This window comes from Myxocyprinus asiaticus, chromosome 23 (assembly GCF_019703515.2).
Source record: "Myxocyprinus asiaticus isolate MX2 ecotype Aquarium Trade chromosome 23, UBuf_Myxa_2, whole genome shotgun sequence".
NCBI lineage: Eukaryota > Metazoa > Chordata > Actinopteri > Cypriniformes > Catostomidae > Myxocyprinus > Myxocyprinus asiaticus.
The window spans coordinates 43519071-43542341 of record NC_059366.1 but is presented as its reverse complement, the minus strand read 5'-3'; the positions used below and the strand labels follow the sequence as shown (position 1 = coordinate 43542341).

The 23271-nt window shown below is 37.5% G+C and overlaps 1 protein-coding gene across 2 annotated transcripts; it reads right to left on the bottom strand.

The window, feature by feature from the left end:
* Positions 1-1377: 1377 nt before the first annotated feature.
* On the bottom strand, positions 1378-15585 carry LOC127413536 (transmembrane protein 87A-like). Of its 2 annotated transcripts, none has more exons than XM_051650765.1 (20): positions 15446-15585; positions 13784-13844; positions 13595-13686; positions 13378-13512; positions 12873-12929; positions 12726-12779; positions 12514-12607; positions 12270-12331; positions 10864-11047; positions 10651-10750; positions 10467-10560; positions 8510-8581; positions 6931-7039; positions 6793-6851; positions 6549-6652; positions 6271-6344; positions 5527-5597; positions 5328-5380; positions 5143-5173; positions 1378-3801 (listed from the first exon to the last, which is right to left on the bottom strand). In XM_051650765.1, the coding sequence occupies exons 1-20, from the start codon at positions 15581-15583 to the stop codon at positions 3760-3762; spliced, it is 1686 nt and encodes a 561-aa protein (XP_051506725.1). In that variant the 5' UTR covers positions 15584-15585; the 3' UTR covers positions 1378-3759. The 2 variants fall into 2 exon arrangements, with proteins under 2 accessions (XP_051506725.1, XP_051506724.1); XM_051650764.1 differs by lacking the exon at positions 8510-8581 and adding an exon at positions 8202-8273.
* Between the last annotated feature and the right edge of the window lie 7686 nt (positions 15586-23271).

Here is a 23271-nt window from a genome sequence, read left to right as displayed (position 1 = left end):
ACAGTTCGAAATCTATGTGGTTATTGGTCAAAATGTAACATTCCCGCGCATTTTTCGCGCCTAAAAATGCATTGCGCTAACGCCATTGATTTCCGGTATTTCGTCATCTCTGATAAGATGTTCTATGATGTAAATTTCACAGCATGTAATGAGTTCATTAACTTTCAAATTTACTTTTTTTTTTTTTTTTTTTGGCACCCATTTATTAGTGCATGTAAATCTAGCATATTAATATATATATATATATATATATATTCGATTTTATTCACAAATAAATGTATTCACAATAAAGTATATTATTTTATCTATTAGGTTTTATGCTACATAATGTGATTGTGGTGATGTATCAGTGGTTTTGATATGTACTTGTTCTGTTTTGCTTAAACGCAGTAATATCTTCTTATAAGGTGGTGGGTGATCGTTAATCTTATGCAAAAATAAATAACTTCTGTGTGATAATTAAGTGAAGTAATTTTAATAGTGGTGTTTGCTAATGCAAGTATCACTATATTGCTTCTACTTTCTATCTGAATCCTTACAAAAATTGAGAGTTCGCTGCAAATTTGCCACAGATAATTTTCACATGCAAATGAGCTTTGCGGCAAACTTGTGGCAAATTGTCCATTGTTGCCAAAGGTTTGCCACTACCGGTGAAAAGCTGCAAACTTCTGGCAAACATTTCTGGTGAATCACAAGCTCATTTGCAAGTTTGCAGATAATTTAGATTTTTTTCACAAGGGAACACACCCCTAACCCTAACTATTCAACTTTGAAAAATACTTTTCAAAGTGATCAGATGATCGAAGTGGTCAGTGGATGATAAAAAGGGCAAAACAATCCATGGAAAAGCATTGAAAGAGGGAGTTAAGCCATATCTGGAGACCAAAATATTACAGACTTGAGTGTGGACTCTTTTGACTTGGACCAATACACCCTAATAACTGCATAGCAACAACTAAAAACCACTCAGAACACCTTGCATAGTAACACCCTGGCAACCACCCATTAATCCCCCAAAGCTTGTGGCACCACCCACATTAAATCTGGTTATTACAAAAGTTAGGTTCCAGAGAAATTAAGGAATATCTGTTACCTTCAGACCATTATTAACTCTTACAAAAGCACAATGTATGACAACACAGGAAGACACCATCTTATTGTAAAAGCCTTTTTTTTCTCGAAAGCTGTCGATTAGACTGTAATAAAGAGTCTTTATTGCAACCCACATTGATTAACGTGTATGACACTTGGATAAACATGCATGACGACAAGATAACAGACAGAACCTGAGCTCAGACTGTGGGACTAAAGGTGTGCTCTCACTGAGGTTGCATTAAAGGAGTTCACCTGATTGTGAATAAAAAGCAAAGAAACCAGTTGAAAGTAAAAGATTTTTATAAAAGAAACAAAATAGTGACAAATGAAAAGACAAGACCAGCATCATACAGATAAATTAACCCTTGTGAGACCTTCGGGACATTATTGTCTTTCTTTTTTTTTTTTTTTTTTTTTGATCATTTTAGCTGTTAATTCCAATGGCATAAATTTTGCCAAAGGTGTGTATTTTTGGGGGGAATTTAGATATTTCAACCTCAGTTCCTATAATACAATTATAACACACCGTGTACGCAAAATAGTTACACTCAGGACCTTAAGGACAAAAATGTCCCCATTGAAACCCATTAAAACTGCAATATTTGATCCCAGTGCCATTAAAGCATAAAATCATGAATTCTATATGTTTTCTTGTCAGAGCCCTGGCTTCAAAATGTATATTTTTAATATGTTCCACCAGATGGCGCCATTTTTCTCATGTTTAGCCTATGGAGCAATTACATGCTTTTTCCTATTTTCTGTTTGCTGTATTGTAGAGCACTGCAGGCCAATTGAATAAATGATGCAGCTACAATTGTGTGTGTGTGTTGGTATGGATGTCAGAGTGTGTTTTGTGTGTGTATGTGTGAGTGAGTGAGTAAAAAACAACAGTGGCATTATGTAAACAAACTGGCATTTAAAGGGTTAAAATCCTGAAAATGAATGAATATTTGGTAATTATGATCAGGACTGATGTTGGTTTAAAAATCTAAGTCAGTGAAAGTGGAAAATAATATTAATATATAATATATTTATGGCAGTTTTTTGACATGGACATTTTGTCCTCTTTGGTCCTGAGTTTTTTTTTTAAAAATCTGACACTGCACAAAAAATAATAATGCATCAGAATCTATGTTGTTGCTAATCATTGACATAACCCAGAGTGTGATAATCCCAAAAAGAAATTTCCCCTTAGCAATAATAATAATTGTTTTTTTTCTTCCATAAAATTATATAAACAAACTGGCATTTAAAGGGTTAAAATCTTGAAAATGAATGAATATTTGGTAGTTACGAGTGGAAAATAATATATATTATGGCAGTTTTTTGACGCGGACATTTTTGTCCACTAACGACCCGAGTATCTTTTTTAACTTGATGCACAAGGGTTAAGTTAAATCACTGCATCTCATGACAAAAGACATCACATTCACTTAAATTGCACTTTATATTATACAGTTATTTGACAATGTTTTATCTCTTTCTGAAGTTTAACAGTCATCTTGTTTACTGCGGCTCATGTTAAAGCACACATTGTTCTGTTTCAAAGACATGTCACGGAATGTCAAGACAAGGGCTGAAAAGTCAAAGTAGCAATCTGTCAGAACAACAGATTGTGATAAAGCCAAACGCAAAACAAAACTCAAGAACATAAGTGTTTAAGGCTTTAGTATGCATCTACACAGAGATTAAGATACATATGCTTTTCCTAAAAAAAAAACTCAAAAATGTAAATTCTGTTATGTCATTCCACATCTGTATGCTGTTATTTTTTCCATGGATCACATAGCCTGGACTATTTTTTACAAAACTTCGATAATGCTTTCATGTCATTTTTGGAGCTTGATCCAAATAAATCACCATGCACTTTTATTGTCTGAAAAAGAGAAGGGTCCTTTTGTGTTGCATAAAATGTGTTTGGAACGATATAAGGATGAGTAAATGATTTTTACTTCAGGATGAACTATTCTTTTAAGCAGGACACATGTTCAAAGCAAAAACATAATTTAATAAAAACTGACTTTGAATCTAAAGAATACTATTTTGCCCATTTAAATTACTTCCTGGACACACACCAATACAAATCCATCAGACCTACAGTCGTTCTACTATTCACATTTTACATTATGTCTCGAAATTATAGACAAAACAATGAACCAGTATGAAACAGATAAATAACATTATATACAGCGAATGACAGGGTCCTAACTGTTGGAGAAGACACTTTGGTCATTCAACTTGAAATTCCTTATCAATATTTGTTTTTCAGGTTTAACTTTGAGTGACAAGCACACAAACAAACAAAAATGAATTATTACTGCATTTGATTAGTCATGCACAATATTAAGAGGCATGGCATCACAAAAGTGTAGAAACATAAATACAGATCAGTGTTGACAAAGTCTGCTGGACGTTGTTAAGAGTTCAGAGAAAAGAGGTAACGCCTCACATGACGTTCAGCTAGTACGGCGTCTAAATTTGCTAGAATACTTCCGCCCCATCAGCACGATTTCTTCATCGCACCCAAAGGTTGCCAACCAAGCAGACCAAAGGAGGAAAACAGTCTGTCTGTTGCTCTCTCTGGTGAGGGTCAGACGGCAGTTTGAGGAACAGCGGTATGGTTGATCTCTGGAAGCTTGCTGTAGATGCAGGACTTTCTCAAACTCACTCCATCTTAGACATCTCATACTTTGTGGTCATGATCTCCTGTGCAAATATAATGAAGAAAATCCAGTATCAATTATTCCATATATTCATAACATGTGAATATGTACACAATTATATACAGGTTAGTAGGGGCGGGTGATATAGGTAACAGTTACAGTCACAATATTTAAAATTTACATAAAAAAAACAAAAAAAAAAAACAATTTTATATATATATATATATTTTAATCCAATTAATTACGTGTTGTGCTAATTAATCACACTATTTGCTAAAGAAAAAGGCCTCCATAAAAATAGCTAATTTAATAGATAATAATTTAAATAACAATAAATATATTATAGAATATATTAATTTAGATAATTTGAATACATTACATTATCTTGGCAGATGAAAGTAGACAATTTGAAAAGTGGCTTTAGAAGTCAACATAGCCAATTGTTTGTTTTATTTCCATTACATTGAACATAAACCTATTTTTGGCCAACTCTAGACCGCAATCTTTTTTCAATCGAGTTCATCATCTCTCACAGCACGTATTCTGTCTGCACTAATTTTAAAGATTTGTCAGTGTACACATACTCATATGTCAAACGGATGTTTTTAGGGCGTCTCACTTTGGTTGCGTCGTGTTTCAACGTCTCGTGCCATAAACACTGCGTTTTTGGACGCTGTGTCAACTTTAAAGTAGGTTGAAATGACGCTACTTGAGATCCCTGCATTCAATTTCACTCTTCAGCTATCTTTGAACGCAAAAGTGTGTCATCTGTGAAAGGCTGAGTATGCGCTGACTGCCCCCTGCTGAACGCAAAAGCATAAAAGGCTTTAAGGGGCATGATTAATTTTTTTTTTTATGCGTTATTTTTCATATAATTGCACTAAATGAAAGTGTTAAATCGACAGCCCTACATATTACATATAGTTTTTGCCGACAATATGTAATTACTAGATTAATTACATTGTGCATTTTACTAGATATGCACAGTTAATCCAGAATTTATTTTGTAATAATCATGTTTCAACTCATTTGTTCGACACAGCAAGTTCTGGTAGGAAAGCCTGACAGAGACAAAAACAGTAACAAAGTCCCTTAGCGGAGGGTCATTTCCACATAACGGAAGACCATTCCCTATGATGAGGCGGTATTGGGGATTTTCAAAAATGTATGTCTATTGACAGATTTTTACTGGTTTGTTGTTTAACTGGTTGTTTCTTTGAAAATTTGCTTATGAAATTGACACACTTCTGTTATAGCTGACACATACTGCTAATTGAAGACTTTATTATTTTGTCCACTCTACATATTCCTTATCAGGAGCAGAAGACAGCAGGGATAAACAGAAAGACAAAGGAAAATGATCTAAATAGTAAGAGTTTCATACCTCATCAGAGTCGAGAAGAACAGGAAGTGCTCTGAAATAAAAGAGATAATTACAAATTTGCATGAATAAAAACCATTTTGTAAAGAGCATTTTTCTGGTAGAGAACACAGCAGTGGAGGGAGGGGGTTTGAGCTCCAGTCTGCTAGTCTGTTTGTTAGTATTGTTGCCAACATAAATAGACCTACACATCAGTAAGAGAGGTGGGAATATTCTCCTCCACCCACTTCAAATCTTCATCCTGAAAATGGAAATAATGTGCAAATTTTTAGCTTGTAATTTTATAAATAGAAACACATATTAAGGGAAGTAATATAATAAAAAGTATAATAATATAATTTATATATATAAAAACATGGGAGAGTTCATTGACATGTTTAAACTAACCAGATTAGCTGCTGCAGGTTTCACTGTGCCGTTAGTTTCTGTCTTAGCTGCCCTCAACTTTATCCCATCAGCTGACGAAGAAAGAATGAGTATATATGAATTACTCTCATGTTTAACTTTTTTGTGATTTAAAGGGTTAGTTCACCCAAAAATGAAAATTATCTAATCATTTTTGGTTTAGATCTGTATTTGTATCTGTTTCTTTACACACAATGGTGTGTTTGTGTGCTCATCCTGGATGTCACAACTGAGAGAAGAACATGAGATTACGTCCATAATATGGCAACATGAATACGTCACACAAGAGGCCACGTGAACACGGCGCTCTCGCGAAGCTTACCGGAAGCGATGGAATATAGTTAAAAAGTACTTAAATATTTATCTTTTTCGCACCAAAAGCGATCGTGTCGCTTTAGAAGACATTAATTTAACCGCTGGAGTCGTATGGATGACGTTTATGCTGACTGTCTGTGATTTTTGAAGCTTCAAAGGTCTGATCACCATCCACTTACATTTTAAGGACCTACTGAGCTGAGATATTTTTCTAATTTTCTTCAAATGTGTTCTGGTGAAGAAAGTAAGTCAAACACACCTGGGATATCATGGTGAGTAAATGATGAGAGAATTTTCATTTCTGGGTGAACTATCCCTTTAAATGAACCCAAGTGCAATGTTCACACAATGTTATTGTACTGGTTAGCTGCGAGAAGTCTCAGATATCTAGACAGAAAACATGAGACTGACCTATATTTGCTGACACCAGGAACTCTTCGATCTCCTCGTCATCAGAGTCATCAATCAAAGGTGTGAACGCATACCTACACACACGGCATATTGAGATTACAAACTTTATGTCCCAACATTTTGGTCCTGTCCCAAGCGAGTGCATGGCTGCCCATAAAAACAGTTCCATATTAGTCACTTATGAGGTTCCATTACAGTTAGGATGCTGACTTGGAAAGTAGCTGCCTATGTAGGCAGAATACACCGAGGTAGCTCACTAGGGTTTGATAGGGTCTTGCCTTTGGTTGTTGGCTGACGGCCTCCACAGAAACATGATGACCAGCAGTATGATGGAGAAGAGGAACCTCCAGAACGCATCATCCACCCACAACTCCATCCAGTCCTGCTCACAAACACACATCCCTCAATGTACACATAGAGACTTCTATTGACCTTTAATCAAATCATTCAAAGAACCAATCTAGATCCAACTATTCTGACTCAGAGCAGACAGCTAGAATCTCAGGAGATTCAAATACTCACCGCCTGACAATCTGCTAAACGGAACTTCTTTGTCGTCCACACCATGAAAATGACTGAGGCTGAAACAAGCCACGTATTAGTCAACGTGATTTATGCTGTTGACGAGTCCCATATTTGATATGCATGCCATATACTCACCAAGAACAGCAAAGATGAGTGTGTTTGTGAAGTGTCTGTATAAAGACAACTTCACTGGGTTTCTTCTGAGTTTTAGAGTCTTAATGGTTTGTGCTAGACTGACAAATATTTGAGATCGAGTCAAGGAAATGAGCCACCGGCTTGGAGGACAATACGACACAGTACGATTTCTACGCAGAAATATTCTGGATTATTTTCAAGCTCATGTCCATGTATCACATGTGAAGCCTGCTGATTAAATTGTTTTTTAAATCGAATGAATTACATGATATGCTGAGTAATTAATCAAATTAATCGCATTTATAAATATTTGCAGAGAAAGACCCTCAAATAACAATAAATCAATATAAAGTAATTAAATAATAATAAATAGCTACATTTAAATAAATATAAAATATCATAAATATAATAATTCAGATAATAAAATGCATTACATTATTGTGGCAGATCTTTAGAAGACAATATATTGTTTATTTCAATACACTGGAACATCAGTCTATCATTGGCCTACAGCTCACAGCAATCCATTTTGCAATTAAATTAGTCAATCTGTCCAAGACAGATTTATGATAAGGGCTTTTATAAGGATGTGTCAATGTACACACGCATTAGACGGATGCTTTTGGAGCGTCTCACTTTGGTTGTCACGTCATAAACAGCGTTTATAGGTCACGTGTCAAGTTAAACTGTTTAAAACAGTTTTTTTGCTTAATTCCCCCTGCTGAAAACAGGTGATACTTCAAGCTTGAATTGCTCCAATGATACTAGGAATATTCCTTATTACGGTGTTGGGACAAGATTAATTGGGTTAATTTCTTTAACATGTTTTTTTATGTAAACGCAATTCAATGAACAGCCCTAGCTTATACCAAATACTCTTATAACAGAAGCCTAGTATGCAAGCATTTATTGTTGATTTGTACGATTATTGTTGAAAATATGCAACTATTGTACTGTTTAGAAAGTATAACCACATTTAAATGTAAACATGTTCCCCACTTGTATAGTCACACTGACACTAAAAGCTATTGTCTTTGGACCAAAAATGCAGTACATGAACATTTGATTAAAAATAACCCAGAATATTCCCTGCACTCCTAACATAAGAATAATGCACAGCAATAAAGCCTAGATGTCATCACATCTAACTGGCAAATAAAAAACTCTCCACAAATAAGGCATCATGCAGGAATAAAATTCGACCACCGGAGCCCATTGGACAGAGTGTGCAGGGGCAAGAACAGGACAAACACTGCTTCCCAAAAGGATATCCACCAACAGAGAGAGGAGTCAAGCAGAGCCAGGGGAATGTTGGCCAGCAGGGCCAGGTCAGAGTCTTTAGCCTGAGAGAGACGCACAGAGACGGGGGGAGCGACAGAGAAAGGGGAGGTTAGGGATAAAGGAAAAAGATTAAACTGAGGAACACTAGAAACAGAAAATTAAACCAATCAATAAAACTGGAACACACTGAAAGAAAAAGTGCACAACCTATTGAGTTCTAATAAACCCTGGTCAGAAAAACTTTATCAAATGTTTTTATAATTAAACAGGTTGTAAGACGGATCTAATGGAAGGATATGAACCAGATGGCAGAAGAATCAAACACGGCTAGTATCACGTAAGTGATGAGGGCTGGTCCATTATCTCGACCCTTACAGATCAACATACACCAAACACACCATTATTCTCAACAAGTGGTTAAACCACTGTCAATTCATCGTAATGGTCGTCACTGACAATAGAACATTTCTTAAACTACTAGTTTACTCAAAATTGAATATTCTTTCAAAATTTACATTCATTCTTTTCTTCATTGGAACATAAAAAGAGATAAGGTTTTTAGTAACACTTTTTGAATAAGGTATTAACATTAGTTAATGCATTAGTTATAGGGAACTAACAGTGAACAATGATTAAAGCATTTTGGTTATTAATCATTTTATTGATATTAATATTCTTTTAATAATTAATTTATACTGTATATAATTAATATTCAACATATTAACATAACATTATTTATTAATACAAATACAATTGTTTATGGTAAGTTCATACTGAATGGAGATGTACCGATCCCACTTTTTCTCTTCCGATCCGATACCTGAAATGATGAAATGTGTCGGCCGATACCGATACCAGTGTTGTTTTTTCATAATCAGTTTAGAATATCTATAACTCACTCTGTGATACTAATTGGGGATAATCTTTTATATCTAAAGAAACACAAACCTTTAACTACACATTTCAATTTAAACGAATAACTTATTAAGAAAATCTGGATTTGACTTTGTAAACAAATAATAACGATAATAATAATAAATTATTATTATTGACTTTTAGAATTTTCTAATACAATAGTAATATCCTGTATTTCAGTCGTGTACATTTAACTTTAAAATGCTCAGGCTTTTATTTTGACAGTTGGAACACTCCAGAAGTCCTGTAAGTGTCTGTATGTGGGCTAGCTTACAGTAGTTTAATTAGCTTCTTATTCAAATTCTGGTGCCATTCTCAGTGCATGTTAAAAGTGAACCGAACTATTGTGCATCTACATCTGAGATTTTGTTTGTGTGTGGTGCTCACATATTGCACCACTCTGAGGGCCACGAGCACATCAACAGCATGCGTGTGTCATGTATGTGTGTCAACAGAGCCGCACCTTTTACTAATACGCTGCGCACACATACTATATGTTTACTTATTAAAAACAGCCTTTTGTGATTCAAAGAGCTATCGTATGTCTTCAAGTGGCTTTGAATAAAATGCTCAAGTCATATGGATCACTTTAATGGTGCCTTTATGGTTCTTTTGTAATTTCTGGAGCTTGACAGTAATGGACATGACTAACACATGGAATCGGATTTGGATCAGGCTTGTCGGGCCAGTACCCGATCCATCTAAAAATGTCAGTATTGGAGCCGATACTCATCCAGTTATCTTATCAGTGCATCCCTAATACTGAATTAACTAAATATTAATGTACACATCTTTTAATTTTAAAATGTATTCGTGTATGTTTAAACTCTAATTAACCCAGATTAATAATGCTATAGAAGCATTGTTCATTGTTAGTTCATATTAGTTAACTAATGTATTTGAATACAACCTTATTGTAGTGTTACCTAAATTTCTGAATGTTGCTCACACAGTTATCCTTCGGCTTCTACAGGCTAGGAAAATAGTGCAGAAATCATATGGACAAAATTTTTATGGTGCTTTTATGTCCTTTTGGAGCTTGAGAGCCTGTTGTCACTAACCAATTTTGATATATGGAAAAGAGCAGTGAGAACATTCTTCATAAGTTTTCAATTTATGTTCCACGAATGAAAGTCTTAAGGGTTTAGAATGGCATGATGGTAAATAAATGATGACGGAATTTTCATTTTTGGGTAAAATAACCTGTTGTCTCATTACCAACAATCCGACAAACCTGGAGTTCCAAAACTCAACTGATTCCACTGCATATATTTCAGCGAAAATATCTTACACACATGAGGGAATTTGAATGGTTTATTATAGTGGTCTGTCATTTTTACCCCAGTGATTCTCAAAACTCCCTCGATGGCAGCAAAACCGAAGTAGAGCATTCCCAGCCCCACCACTCTGTGCATGACTGTGCCTAGTCGTGGCCTGAGAGGACACAAAAAACAACATCACCCCCTCGCTTGTACCAATGAGAGAGAATACTGATATTTGCCAATCAATGCTTTTATCACTCACTTAACAATTCCATAGCCCAGACTGACGATGATGACCAGCAGACGCGCAAGAGTTCTCTTCAGAGCTGAAATGAGCTCGGCAAAGATCAGCAGACCCTGAGCTGGAGAGACGACAAGGATTATTAAGCAGATTCCTACAGATCTATTAGGAGTTTTTAATGTAGTTTTCACTGCAGTGGAGTGCAGCAGGGGCTGGGTGTTTATTTTGACTTACATGCTGAGCCCACAGTGTTAGTGTTCTGATATTCAGCACAGAAGACGGCCTTCTCTATCATGCCCAGGAAGATCACACCTGCAATCCAGAACTGGATCCTCAGGAGGTCTTTCCAGTAACAGGAGGACCAGACAAACCAGAGGAGAGCGTACAGGATGTACACCATACACATCACCATGTAGAACTGAAGAGAAGAGAGACAGAAGCATATTGTACTCACACACAGTGCATATGCGCATTTATATATCACATTTGATTATAACAGAAAAAGTGGAGTAAGAAAACTAAGAGATTTTTCAAAACCTGCTGAAACAATGCCAGGGTGTTGTGGGTGGTTGCCAGGACATTGCTATGCAGTGGCTAAGCTTGTCTGAGTAGTTTTTAACCCATTGTGCAATTGCTAGGGTGTTCTGGGCGGTTGCTACGGCCCTGCCAGGTGCTTGTTTGGGTGTTCGCTATGTAGTTGCTTACTGGTCCAAGTTTTTTTTTTTTTTTTTTTTTTTTAAACCAAAAACCCTAGTAGTGCACCGAACAGGAAATTTGATATGGATCACATTTTTTTTTTTTTAACACTGAGATCGACTGATCCTATTAACGATTTTTCTTTTTAAAGTGCCCTTTGCTAAATTTTTACAAGTTATATGCTGCAGTTATATGTTTATGCCCACACTGTAAAATCATATTCAATTTACATTAATTGTGAAATGCTAATATTTATTTGAATATAAAACAGTTAGGAATAGTTCTGTTGTCACTGTCAAATATCTTTGTGACATACTGAGTGACTGATGAGAGATTGAACGCTTGATGTTGAGAGCGTGCATGTTGGAAAGTAAACACACCGTCTAAATCCATGTCTTCTGAAATGATCCAATCGGTTTTGGGTGAGAACAGCCCAAAATGCAACTCCTTTTTCACTATAAATCTTGACAACAGCAGTCTCCTTGGTGATCATGATTTCAAGCTTGATTACACTTCCTAGCGCCATCTAGTGCTCTGCGCATGCATCAAGCACTAGTAAATTGAGCTTGAAATCATGATCGTGCCTAGAGACTGCAAGGGCAAGGTGTACAGTGAAAAACGTTACATTTTGGTCTGTTTCTCACCCAAAACCGATTAGATTGCTTCTGAAGACATAGATTAAACCACTGGAGACTTATGGATTACTTTTATGCTGCCATTATGTGCTTTTTGGAGCTTCAAAGTTTTGCTCACCAGTCACTTGCATTTTATGGACCATCAGAGCTGAAATATTCTTCTAAAAATCTTAGTTTGTGTTCTGCTGAAGAAAGAAAGTCATACACATCTGGGACGGCATGAGGGTGAGTAAATGACAAGAGAAAGTTTTTGGGTGAACTATCCCTTTAAGAAAATAAAACAAAGTTGACAATCAACTAAATACTCACGATCATGAGAGGCCATTCTGTGATGGAGAGATAGCCGTGGGTCCCCTTCATCACCACACTGACTGAAATACATAATTCAGATAAGAAACAATCAGATAACGTAAGATATATAATAGTAATATAATAATATAATAGTAAGATATAGGTGACACAACAGCCCAGAAACACTGTTTGTATTTCTAAACAGCTGAACGTTGTGCGTTCACACATCAGTGATAAGAGTTAATAATATATAGAGGCATACAGGTTAAATTCCAGTTGACATCCTGTTTGCTTGGCTGAGTCGCAACCACGAGCAGGTACGGCCCATCCCTCCAGGTTTTTGCAATCACATGATCCTTTTCAAAAGAATAACCGGTCATTACAAAACTTCAATGTATTTCTTTCCCCCAAATTACCAGTCGTAAATAGTGTGCTTCATATATTATATCCTAGGATATTTATTATAATTCTTACCTTTGCTCTATATGTGCCAGTGTCAGCTAGAGGAGAACTTGTGAAACTGTCATCCTTAAATTAAAAACAAACAAAAGAATATATTTCTCTCAAATGGCTGGAGTACAAAAAGGCTTTTGAAACAGGTCTACTAATCAAAATGAATACCTGTAAATTGCCTTCTACCGCAATTCGTTCAACCACTTTTGGCTCTGCTTTTGATTTCTGCAGATAAGTATGCAATATTTTGTGAAACATACAGTCCACTAGTTCAGTACAAATTAAGCTCATTCAACAGCATTTGTGGCATAATATTGAAACAATTATTTCAACTTTTTTATGAAAAGAAAAAAAAAATATTGCACTTAGTGAAGCACTTACAATGGAAGTGAATGGGGCCAGTGAAAAAATATTAAAATACACACCGTTTCAAAAGTATAGCCATAAGATGTAAACATTACACATGATTTTAGAGTGATGAAAACGATAACTAACCTCATCTGTGTAAAACTACATCCAATACCTGGATTACAGATGTTTTTTGTTTATTTCTTCTCATTCTCACTCTTAACAAAAATGTAACTTGACCAATTAAGTGACTTTTTGACAGACAAATATGGCAACACCAATAAGCTGCTACATTAATAACTGAACTCAAATGTTGTGGACGTACATTGAGCATGGGGAAAAAGTGCATGTCACTGTGACACAGTAATCCACTGTATTTGTGCTGAATATATTCACCCGGTCCAAGAGGGTTCGGGTCAAGACTCAATCCTCGACTCAGTGGCGTCTTGTCATAAAGTTCCTGTGTGAACAAACAAACAAACGTGTGATTAACAAATAAACATCTGCTATACACATTTTAGAAGCATACAGAGGCTACTCACCTCAATGTTGTTGTACTCATTGTGGCATGGGTAATACTTCAAAAACCATTGAATGGTAAATGTCACTTCCTCTAAACAACCAAAGGACGACACTACAAGGAGATACGACAGAGATTTGTCAGTCGATTTCAACAGGAATGTTTACTATGCTTCATCTCCAGTCTATGTAGAAAGAATCACATTCAATACCTCTCATTTGAATATCAGTGTCTTTGTACATGGATTTTCGTAATAATAAAGGTCTTGATGTCTGGAGAAGAGAAAACAGTTCTATTAAATTCTATTTTATTTGTACAGCACTTTTCACAATACAAAGCAACATCACGAAGACCTGAATCGTGCCATAAAGGAATAGTTCATTCCTTTTTGGGTGAACAATCCCTTAAAAACACAGGCACTGAAACGCTGTAACATGAGAGACTCTTCATGTCCAAATCTTCCCTTGGTTTTCTTCTTGGAAGTGCTCACTTGTAAACTAAATGGGGACAATATGGCATTATCTTACAGTGACAGACACTGGAAACCTCAGTGGAAAAATTAGACCGGCTTTAAATATTTGATAAGAACTCATCATGTTTTCTTAAACAGATTATAGACAACCAAAGGTGATGACAAGATAGTAAGCACCTTGATTGTTCAGAAAAATTGTACATAACAAATTCCAATAAACTGAACATTGTACATAATATTGCTATTGCTAGAATTATGTAGAGAAAGGCTACATGTACTGCTATAAGACTGTATGATGCCTTCTTCCCAAATCATACCTGAAATACAGGTATAACTAAATAACAGATGTACTCAACACTTCTGTTTAACATGTTTAATGTGTGTATATTGTATATTGTATGTATCTACTGTGAACTATTGGGATTAATGCGGTCTTGCAAAATAATCTTCCAAAGAATAAAGTACAATCAAAGCATCTATCCATCTATCTAATCTGTCTGTCTATCTATCTATCTAGTCTAGTCCGTCTGTCTGTCTATCTATCTAGTCTGTCTGTCTATCTAGTCTGTCTGTCTATCTGTCTATCTATCTAGTCTGTCTGTCTCTCTCTCTAGTCAGTCTGTCTGACTATCTAGTCTGTCTGTCTCTCTCTCTAGTCAGTCTGTCTGTCTCTCTCTCTAGTCAGTCAGTCTGACTGTCTGTCTATCTATCTAGTCCATCTGTCTGTCTAGTCTGTCTGTCTGTCTGTCAGTCTATCTAGTCTGTCTGTCTGTCTATCTATCTAGTCTGTCTATCTATCTAGTCTGTCTGTCTCTCTCTCTAGTCAGTCTGTCTGTCTCTCTCTCTAGTCAGTCTGTCTTTCTATCTATCTAGTCTGTCTGTCTATCTATCTAGTCTGTCTGTCTGTCTATCTAGTCTGTCTGTCTGTCTATCTAGTCTGTCTGTCTGTCTATCTATCTATTTATTTATTTATTCTAACCAAACAGCTGTCTGTTACATGACCCAGTGCTATCATAAACAACAAAGATCTAAACAGCGACATTTTTAACCACAGGACCGTAACACCTTTTCTTTTAAATAGTACTAAATCCCTAAATATTGTTCAGATAACAGTATTTTGAAGAGCTCCAACATTGCGCTAACAGGCTAGTGGGATTTCCCATACAGAGAAACACAGCAGCTAAACATGACATTATTACAGTTAAGGGGTATTTCATCAACTAAATGGCTTTGTCAATCGTCTCATAATGTGCCACTAGTGTTTTAATAACAGCAGAGTAAATATCTCGCATTAGGACCATTAATGAACACATATGTGTTCATGTGTGATGCTAGCTGTAAGCATTTAGCCTCGTCCCTCAGTCTTGTCCATTTATAATATAAACCCCAATCCACACTTACATTGAGCACTGTAATAGTCCACAGACCCGTTTCTGGTGCGGCATTTACTCCATCTAATGATGAACCGATTAAGATAAAGAATATTAAACATAACAAACAGCTGCTGCTATGAGCCCACCGACGTCTCCTGGCGGCCATGTTTTCTGATCAGTGGCGCGCGCAGGCAGACACACACACACACACACACACTCACACACTCACTCACTCACCTGTTTTTTTTCCTCTCCTTGATTATACATACATACAGTTGAAGTCAGAAGTTAACATACACCTTAGCCAAATACATTTAAACTCAGTCTTTCAAAAGTCTTAGGTCAGTTAGTATCACTATTTTATTTTAAGAATGTGAAACTTAGTTATTTCAGCTTTTATTTCTTTCATCAAATTCACAGTGGGTCAGAAGTTTATATACACTTTGTTAGTATTTGGTAGCATTGCCTTTCAATTGTTTAACTTGGGTCAAACGTCTTTGGGTAGCCTTCCACATGCTTCTCACAATAAGATGCTGGAATTTTGGCCCATTCCTCCAGACAGAACTGGTGTAACTGAGTCAGGTTTGTAGGCCTCCTTGCTCGCACACGCTTGTTCAGTTCTCCCCACAAATTTTCTATCGGATTGAGGTCAGGGCTTTGTGATAGCCACTCCAATACCTTGACTTTGTTGTCCTTAAGCCATTTTGCCACAACTTTGGAGGTATGCTTGAGGTCATTGTCCACTTGGAAGACCCATTTGCGACTGAGATTTAACTTCCTGGCTGATGTCTTGAGAAGTTGCCACATAATTTTCCTTTCTCATGATGCCATCTATTTTGTGAAGTGCACCAGTCCCTCCTGCAGCAAAGCACCCCCACAACATAATGCTGCCACCCCCATGCTTCACGGTTGGAATGGTGTTCTTCGGCTTGCAAGCCTCACCCTTTTTCCTCCAAACATAATGATGGTCATTATGGCCAAACAGTTAAATTTTTGTTTTTCATCAGACCAGAGGACATTTCTCCAAAAAGTAAGATATTTGTCCCCATGTGCACTTGCAAACTGTAGTCTGGCTTTTTTATGGCGGTTTTGGTGTAATGGTTTCTTTCTTGCTGAGCAGCCTTTCAGGTTATGTCGATATAGGACTCGTTTTACTGTGGATATAGATACTTATCTACCTGTTTCCTCCAGCATCTTCACAAGGTCCTTTGCTGTTGTTCTGGGATTGATTTTCACTTTTCGCACAAAACTACATTCATCTCTAGGAGACAGAATGCGTCTCCTTCCTGAGCGGTATGATGGCTGCGTGGTCCCATGGTGTTTTTTGTAATTAACATTTTGATTGATTCATGTGCATATGACAGTGAAAAAAACTCAACACATATATAATGAATCAACATTTTACATTTAAACCCTACTAATACAATCCCACCCTGACCCCTAACGAACACCCCTGTGGTCCCACATAACACACACACAATCCAAAAAATAAAATAAATAAATATATATATATATATATATATATATATATATATATATATATATATATATATATATATATACATACACTATATTGCCAAAAGTATTCGCTCATCTGCCTTTAGACGCATATGAACTTAAGTGACATCCCATTCTTAATCCATAGGGTTTAATATGACGTTGGCCCACCCTTTGCAGCTATAACAGCTTCAACTCTTCTGGGAAGGCTTTCCACAAGGTTTAGGAGTGTGTTTATGGGAATTTTTGACCATTCTTCCAGAAGCGCATTTGTGAGGTCAGACACTGATGTTGGACGAGAAGGCCTGGCTCGCAGTCTTCGCTCTAATTCATCCCAAAGGTGCTCTATCGGGTTGAGGTCAGGACTCTGTGCAGGCCAGTCAAGTTCTTCCACACCAAACTCGCTCATCCATGTCTTTATGGACCTTGCTTTGTGCACTGGTGCGCAGTCATGTTGGAACAGGAAGGGGCCATCCCCAAACTGTTCCCACAAAGTTGGGAGCATGGAATTGTCCAAAATCTCTTTATGCTGAAGCATTCAGAGTTCCTTTCACTGGAACTAAGGGGCCAAGCCCAGCTCCTGAAAAACAACCCCACACCATAATCCCTCCTCCACCAAACTTCACAGTTGGCACAATGCAGTCAGACAAGTACCGTTCTCCTGGCAACTGCCAAACCCAGACTCGTCCATCAGATTGCCAGATGGAGAAGCATGATTCGTCACTCCAGAGAACGCGTCTCCACTGCTCTAGAGTCCAGTGGCAGCGTGCTTTACACCACTGCATCCGACGCACTTGGTGATGTATGGCTTGGATGCAGCTGCTCGGCCATGGAAACCCATTCCATGAAGCTCTCTACGCACTGTTCTTGAGCTAATCTGAAGGCCACATGAACTTTGGAGGTCTGTAGCGATTGACTCTGCAGAAAGTTGGCGACCTCTGCGCACTATTTGCCTCAGCATCCGCTGACCCCGCTCTATCATTTTACGTGGCCTACCACTTCGTGGCTGAGTTGCTGTCATTCCCAATCGCTTCCACTTTGTTATAATACCACTGACAGTTGACTGTGGAATATTTAGTAGCGAGGAAATTTCACAACTGGACTTGTTGCACAGGTGGCATCCTATCACAGTAGCACGCTGGAATTCACTGAGCTCCTGAGAGCGGCCCATTCTTTCACAAATGTTTGTAGAAGCAGTCTGCATGCCTAGGTGCTTCATTTTATACACCTGTGGCCATGGAAGTGATTGGAACACCTGAATTCAATTATTTGGATGGGTGAGCGAATACTTTTGGCAATATAGTGTATAATATATATATATATATATATATATATATATATATATACACACATACATACATACATACACAGATACACATACATACACTTACATAAAATAAAATATATTTTATATATATATATATATATATATATATATATATATATATATATATATACACAAATAAATAAAATAATAAACATACATGATTAAACTACACTCTCCACATCTCCTCCCCGAGATTCCCCCCAAAAAACTAAATATTTGCCCCATTTTTTAGCAAATAAGTCCCTCAACCCCAGCCTTCTACTTACCACCTCTTCAAATGCAGCTACCCTCCCCATTTCCACACACCACTCCGAAAAAGAGGGTGCTCCATTTGACTTCCAACCCCTTAAAATTACTTGCCTGACGATCATGAGACTGGTCATAACCCAGTTTTTTATATGATTGTCCCCTAAATGCATGACCGCCCCATCACCCAAAATACAGAGTCTGGGACAAAGCAAAACCTGAGTGTTCAAAACGTCGCACGAATACCTCTGAACCTTCAACCAAAACTCCTGGATCTTAACACCCCCCCAAAAGACATGGGTAGTGTCTCCAACTTCTGACTGGCATCGCCAGCAAGTGGGTGTGTCTTTAAGACCAAGCCTATATAAACTAGAGGGAGTCCAATAAAATCTATGTAAAATCTTAAATTGCATAAGGCGAACCCTTGCATCTCTAGATACAGACTTGACATTTTTAAGAATCTTAGTCCACACTCCATCTTCCAATACCAAATTCAAATCTTTTTCCCATACTCTCTTGAGAGAAGTCAAGGCTCCATCCCCCAGACTCTGAATTAGTAGGGAGTAATACACTGATGCTTCATGGCCTTTTCCAAAAGCAGCAATCACCTCTCCCAAAGCACCTGCCGCTTTAGGGGGGTGCGTGCCACTCCCACAAATAGTGCAGAGTAGGTGGCGAAGCTGTGAATACTTATAAAACTGAGATCTGGGAATGCCAAAATGTTGAACCAAATTTTCAAAAGATCTCAATACTCCACCCTCATATAGGTCACCAAGTGCATTAACCCCCCTCACAATCCAATCTGACCAACAAAAAGGGGACTTATTAATACATAGTTTAGGGTTCTGCCATATGCTCGAGGCAACATTTAAATAAATATCAGAATTAAACACTCTGGACCCATTTGTCCATATCGAGTGCAAATGCAAAATAACGGGATGCGACTTAACCTCTCCGGCTAGTTTAATCGAAAGGCTATACAGTGGCGAGATAGGGGCAAGAACTTCCTTTTCAATACAAAACCAGGGAGGGACTCTCTCAGGTGGAAGCGACCAATGAGCCAAATGTCTAAGACTGAACGCATAATAATAAAACAAAATCTTGGGTAGGCCTAGCCCTCCTTTGTCAATTGGCCTATGTAACTTATTGAAATTTAACCTGGGGCGCTTACCATTCCAAATAAAGGACTTCGAAATTGCTTGAAATAAGAGAGGGGGACATCTACGGGGAGAGACTGAAGCAGGTAGTTTAATTTTGGAATACAATTCATTTTAATAACATTAACCTTCCCAAACATCGATAAATGTAATGAAGCCCACCTGCTGACATCACTCGAAAACCTTTTTATTAAAGGGTCAAAATTAACTCTAACTAAATCAGACAAATTTGCTGGGAATAAAATCCCCAAATACTTAATGCCCTGTTTGGGTCACTGGAAGACACCTGGCTGGAAAGCCATTGCTGGACAGTACGCTGTCAGCGCCAAAGCTTCGGATTTAGACCAATTGACTTTGTATCCTGAGAACTTGGAAAAGGAATGAATAATTCTGTGGAGGCAATGCATAGATCTAGTAGGTTCAGAGACAAATAATAAAATATCTGCGTAAAGCAGAAGCTTATGCGCAACACCTCCCGCCATCACCCCTGGAAAATCATCCTCCTTTCTTATCGCAGCTGCTGATGGTTCCAGGGCAAGACAGAACAATAATGGGGAAAGTGGGCAACCCTGTCAAGTGCCCCTATCCAGAGTAAAATAATCTGAAATTAATCCATTTGTTTGTACCGCTGCTACAGGGAGTCTATAAAGTAACTTAATCCAACCAATAAATGTACTCCCGAACCCATACATTTCCAAAATCTTGAAAAGATAATCCCATTCTACCATATCAAATGCCTTTTCGGCGTCAAGTGAGATGGCAGCGACCGGAGATTGTTCATTCACCACTGACCACATGATATTGATGAGACGCCTGATGTTATCAGAAGAGCTATGGCCCCGAATAAATCCCACCTGATCTATAGGTATAAGAGATGTCATAACCTTACTTAATCGGTTAGCCAAAATTTTTGACAATATTTTTACATCTAGTTGGATCAGGGAGATTGGACGGTAACTTTTACACTCGCTTGGATCTTTGTCCTTTTTAAGAATCAGACTGATCCGGGCTTGTGTCATGGTTGGAGGAAGTTTTCCCTTCTTTAATGATTCAGTATAAACTTCTAACAAAAGTAGGGCCAGTTCTGTAGCATAGGATCTAAAAAATTCTGCGGCAAAACCATCTGGCCCCAGAGCCTTGCCAGTAGGTAGGGACTTAATTACCTCGTTAAGCTCCTCCAAGGTTATCTCAGAATCAAGAGAGTTTTTTTGCTCAGTCGTCAGTATAGGAAGATCTAATGGTTCCACAAAGTTTCTAATATCTTCATCAGTAGATGAAAACGTGGAACTATAAAGATCAATATAGAATTCTTTAAAGGCATTATTAATATCAATGGCCGAGGTAAATATTTCACCACCAGCAGATTTCACTGAGGGAATGATAGAAAGAGACTCTCTCTGCTTTATATATCTAGCCAAAACTTCCCTGCTTTGTCACCCGACTCAAAGTATGACTGTCTTGCCCCGAATAACCAAAACTCCACTTTCTGTGACAAAATAGTATTATATCTATATTTCAATTGGGTCAATTCGCTGAGGCCATCAGATGACATACGGCGCTTCAGCTCTGCCTCTGCACTTTTAATATTTCCTTCCAACTCATGAGTTCTCGTGCTTTGGATTTTTTGATGAATGAGGCATACTGTATGATCCGACCCCTAAGAACCGCCTTAATTGCCTCCCAAGCCACGCTCACAGAGGATACTGAGGACCAGTTGGTCTCCATATAAACATTGATTTCAGTCTTTAACATTTGTTGGAAATCAGGATTTTGTAAAAGGGATACATTAAGGCGCCAACTATATGATTTCTTTTCTCTAAATGTGGCATCACCTCTAAACTCACCAGGGCATGATCCGAGACTAAAATGTTTCCAATTGAGCAATCAACAACAGATGAAATTAGGGATTTGGATTTTTAAAAAAAATCTATTCTAGAATAAATCTTATGGACTGATGAAAAAAATGTATAGTCCCTACCAGATGGGTTCAAAAGTCTCCAAATATCCAAAAGACCAAGATTTTTACACATCCTGTGAAGCGTCAATGTTGCTCTAGGGGGTTTACACACTTTTGCTTCACTATGATCAAGGACTGAATCCATCAAAAGATTAAAGTCTCCCAATATTATATCACGAGGGGTGCTAGCGGTTTGCAACATCCCTTCAAGATCTATAAAAAAAGCCCTGATCATAAACGTTAGGTGCGTAAATATTAGCCAAAATCAGACTTTGCCCTTGAATTTCAGCTAAAACAATAATTACTCTTCCTAATTTATCTTTAATCTGTTTGAGAAATTTGAATTGTAAATGTTTATTAATCAATATAATGACTCCCTTGCTCTTACTTGAGCCAGCACTAAAGAAAACATGTCCACCCCATATCTTCCCAAATTTTTCAGCTCCCTGCGGGGAGAGATGTGTTTCTTGAAGAAACACTATATCATATTTCTTACGTTTAAGAAAAGTAATAACCTTCCTTCTTTTTATGGGGTGCCCCAACCCATTCACATTCCATGTGGAGAGAGACAACTTATTCATATTAACATTTGACATATTGATATAATAAAAAAAAAAATTGTGTGTGAAAAACAAAATTATGAAGACCACATTCCCCATTAGTGAAACAACCAACCTCCGAACATCCCCCGGAACAAAACAAACAGAAAAAAGAAAAACGTGCACATTAACCCCGCGCACGACAGCGTCAACCGGCGACAATCCCTTTAAACTCAAAAGGTCCATGAACGCACACGAGTCCCCACGACAACTTTGCCATCGGATTGCTAAATTTTGCCTCACAAATTTGTGAAGCAAAATTACATAACAGAAAATACTTTGTGAAATAAACCACAGCCAATAGGAAGAATGAACACTAAGAACGTGTAGATTCATTCACAGAACTGTCTCAAAGGTGTGATCTTCCACAAAACAAATTTCAGCTGATATAAAACCGTTCAGATTCCTCGGACAGACAAACGAATGTTCAGTGAGCCAGCTGTTATGAGTTCAGTGGATGACGTAATCATTCCAATGTCCTGTAAAAATACTCAACAAAACAAACTCCAGTCAGCAGGAGGAATAAGCACGAAGAACGAACAGATTAATCCACAGCTGTTCCAAAGGAGTGTTATTCAACGGAACAAGCTCCAGCTGCTAGGCAGAACCAATACAAAAAGAAACAAAACCGGCATCCCGGATCCCCGGATGGTCGAGTCAATTCACTCGGAGGCCATATAAACATATATACCATGACTTACACAATCTGTCAGCTTTATAAAAGACATCCTTTGTGTGAGCATGTAAATATTTTGCAGTCATCCGTAGTGTCCACTCTCAAACTGTCCGGGAACTTCAATGCAAATGTAATCTCCCATCAATGCAAAAGTTTCTTTAAGGAAAAGTGTTATTCATAAAACAAGCTCCAGCCGCACGGCAGAGCCAACGCAAAAAAAACCAAATTTCACCCAGCTTCCTCAAGAGTTAGTACAGCGAGTCAGGCCCACTCACATGAGAAACATCCAATGGTTTACTCAGTCATTGATTCTATAAAAGACATTGCCAGATTTGGACATGTGAATACTTTGCGACTGTTTTTCGTTTCTATTCTCAGTTTGGCAGGAAACATCA

Coding starts and splice junctions, on each gene's coding strand:
- LOC127413536 (XM_051650765.1), bottom strand. CDS start 15,583: ATGGCCGCCAGGAGACGTCGGTGGGCTCATAGCAGCAGCTGTTTGTTA. Junction 10,751..10,863: donor TAACACTGTGGGCTCAGCAT/GTAAGTCAAAAT, acceptor TCGTCTCTCCAG/CTCAGGGTCTGCTGATCTTT. Junction 7,040..8,509: donor ATTCTTCTGCCATCTGGTTC/ATATCCTTCCAT, acceptor ACTCGATCTCAA/ATATTTGTCAGTCTAGCACA.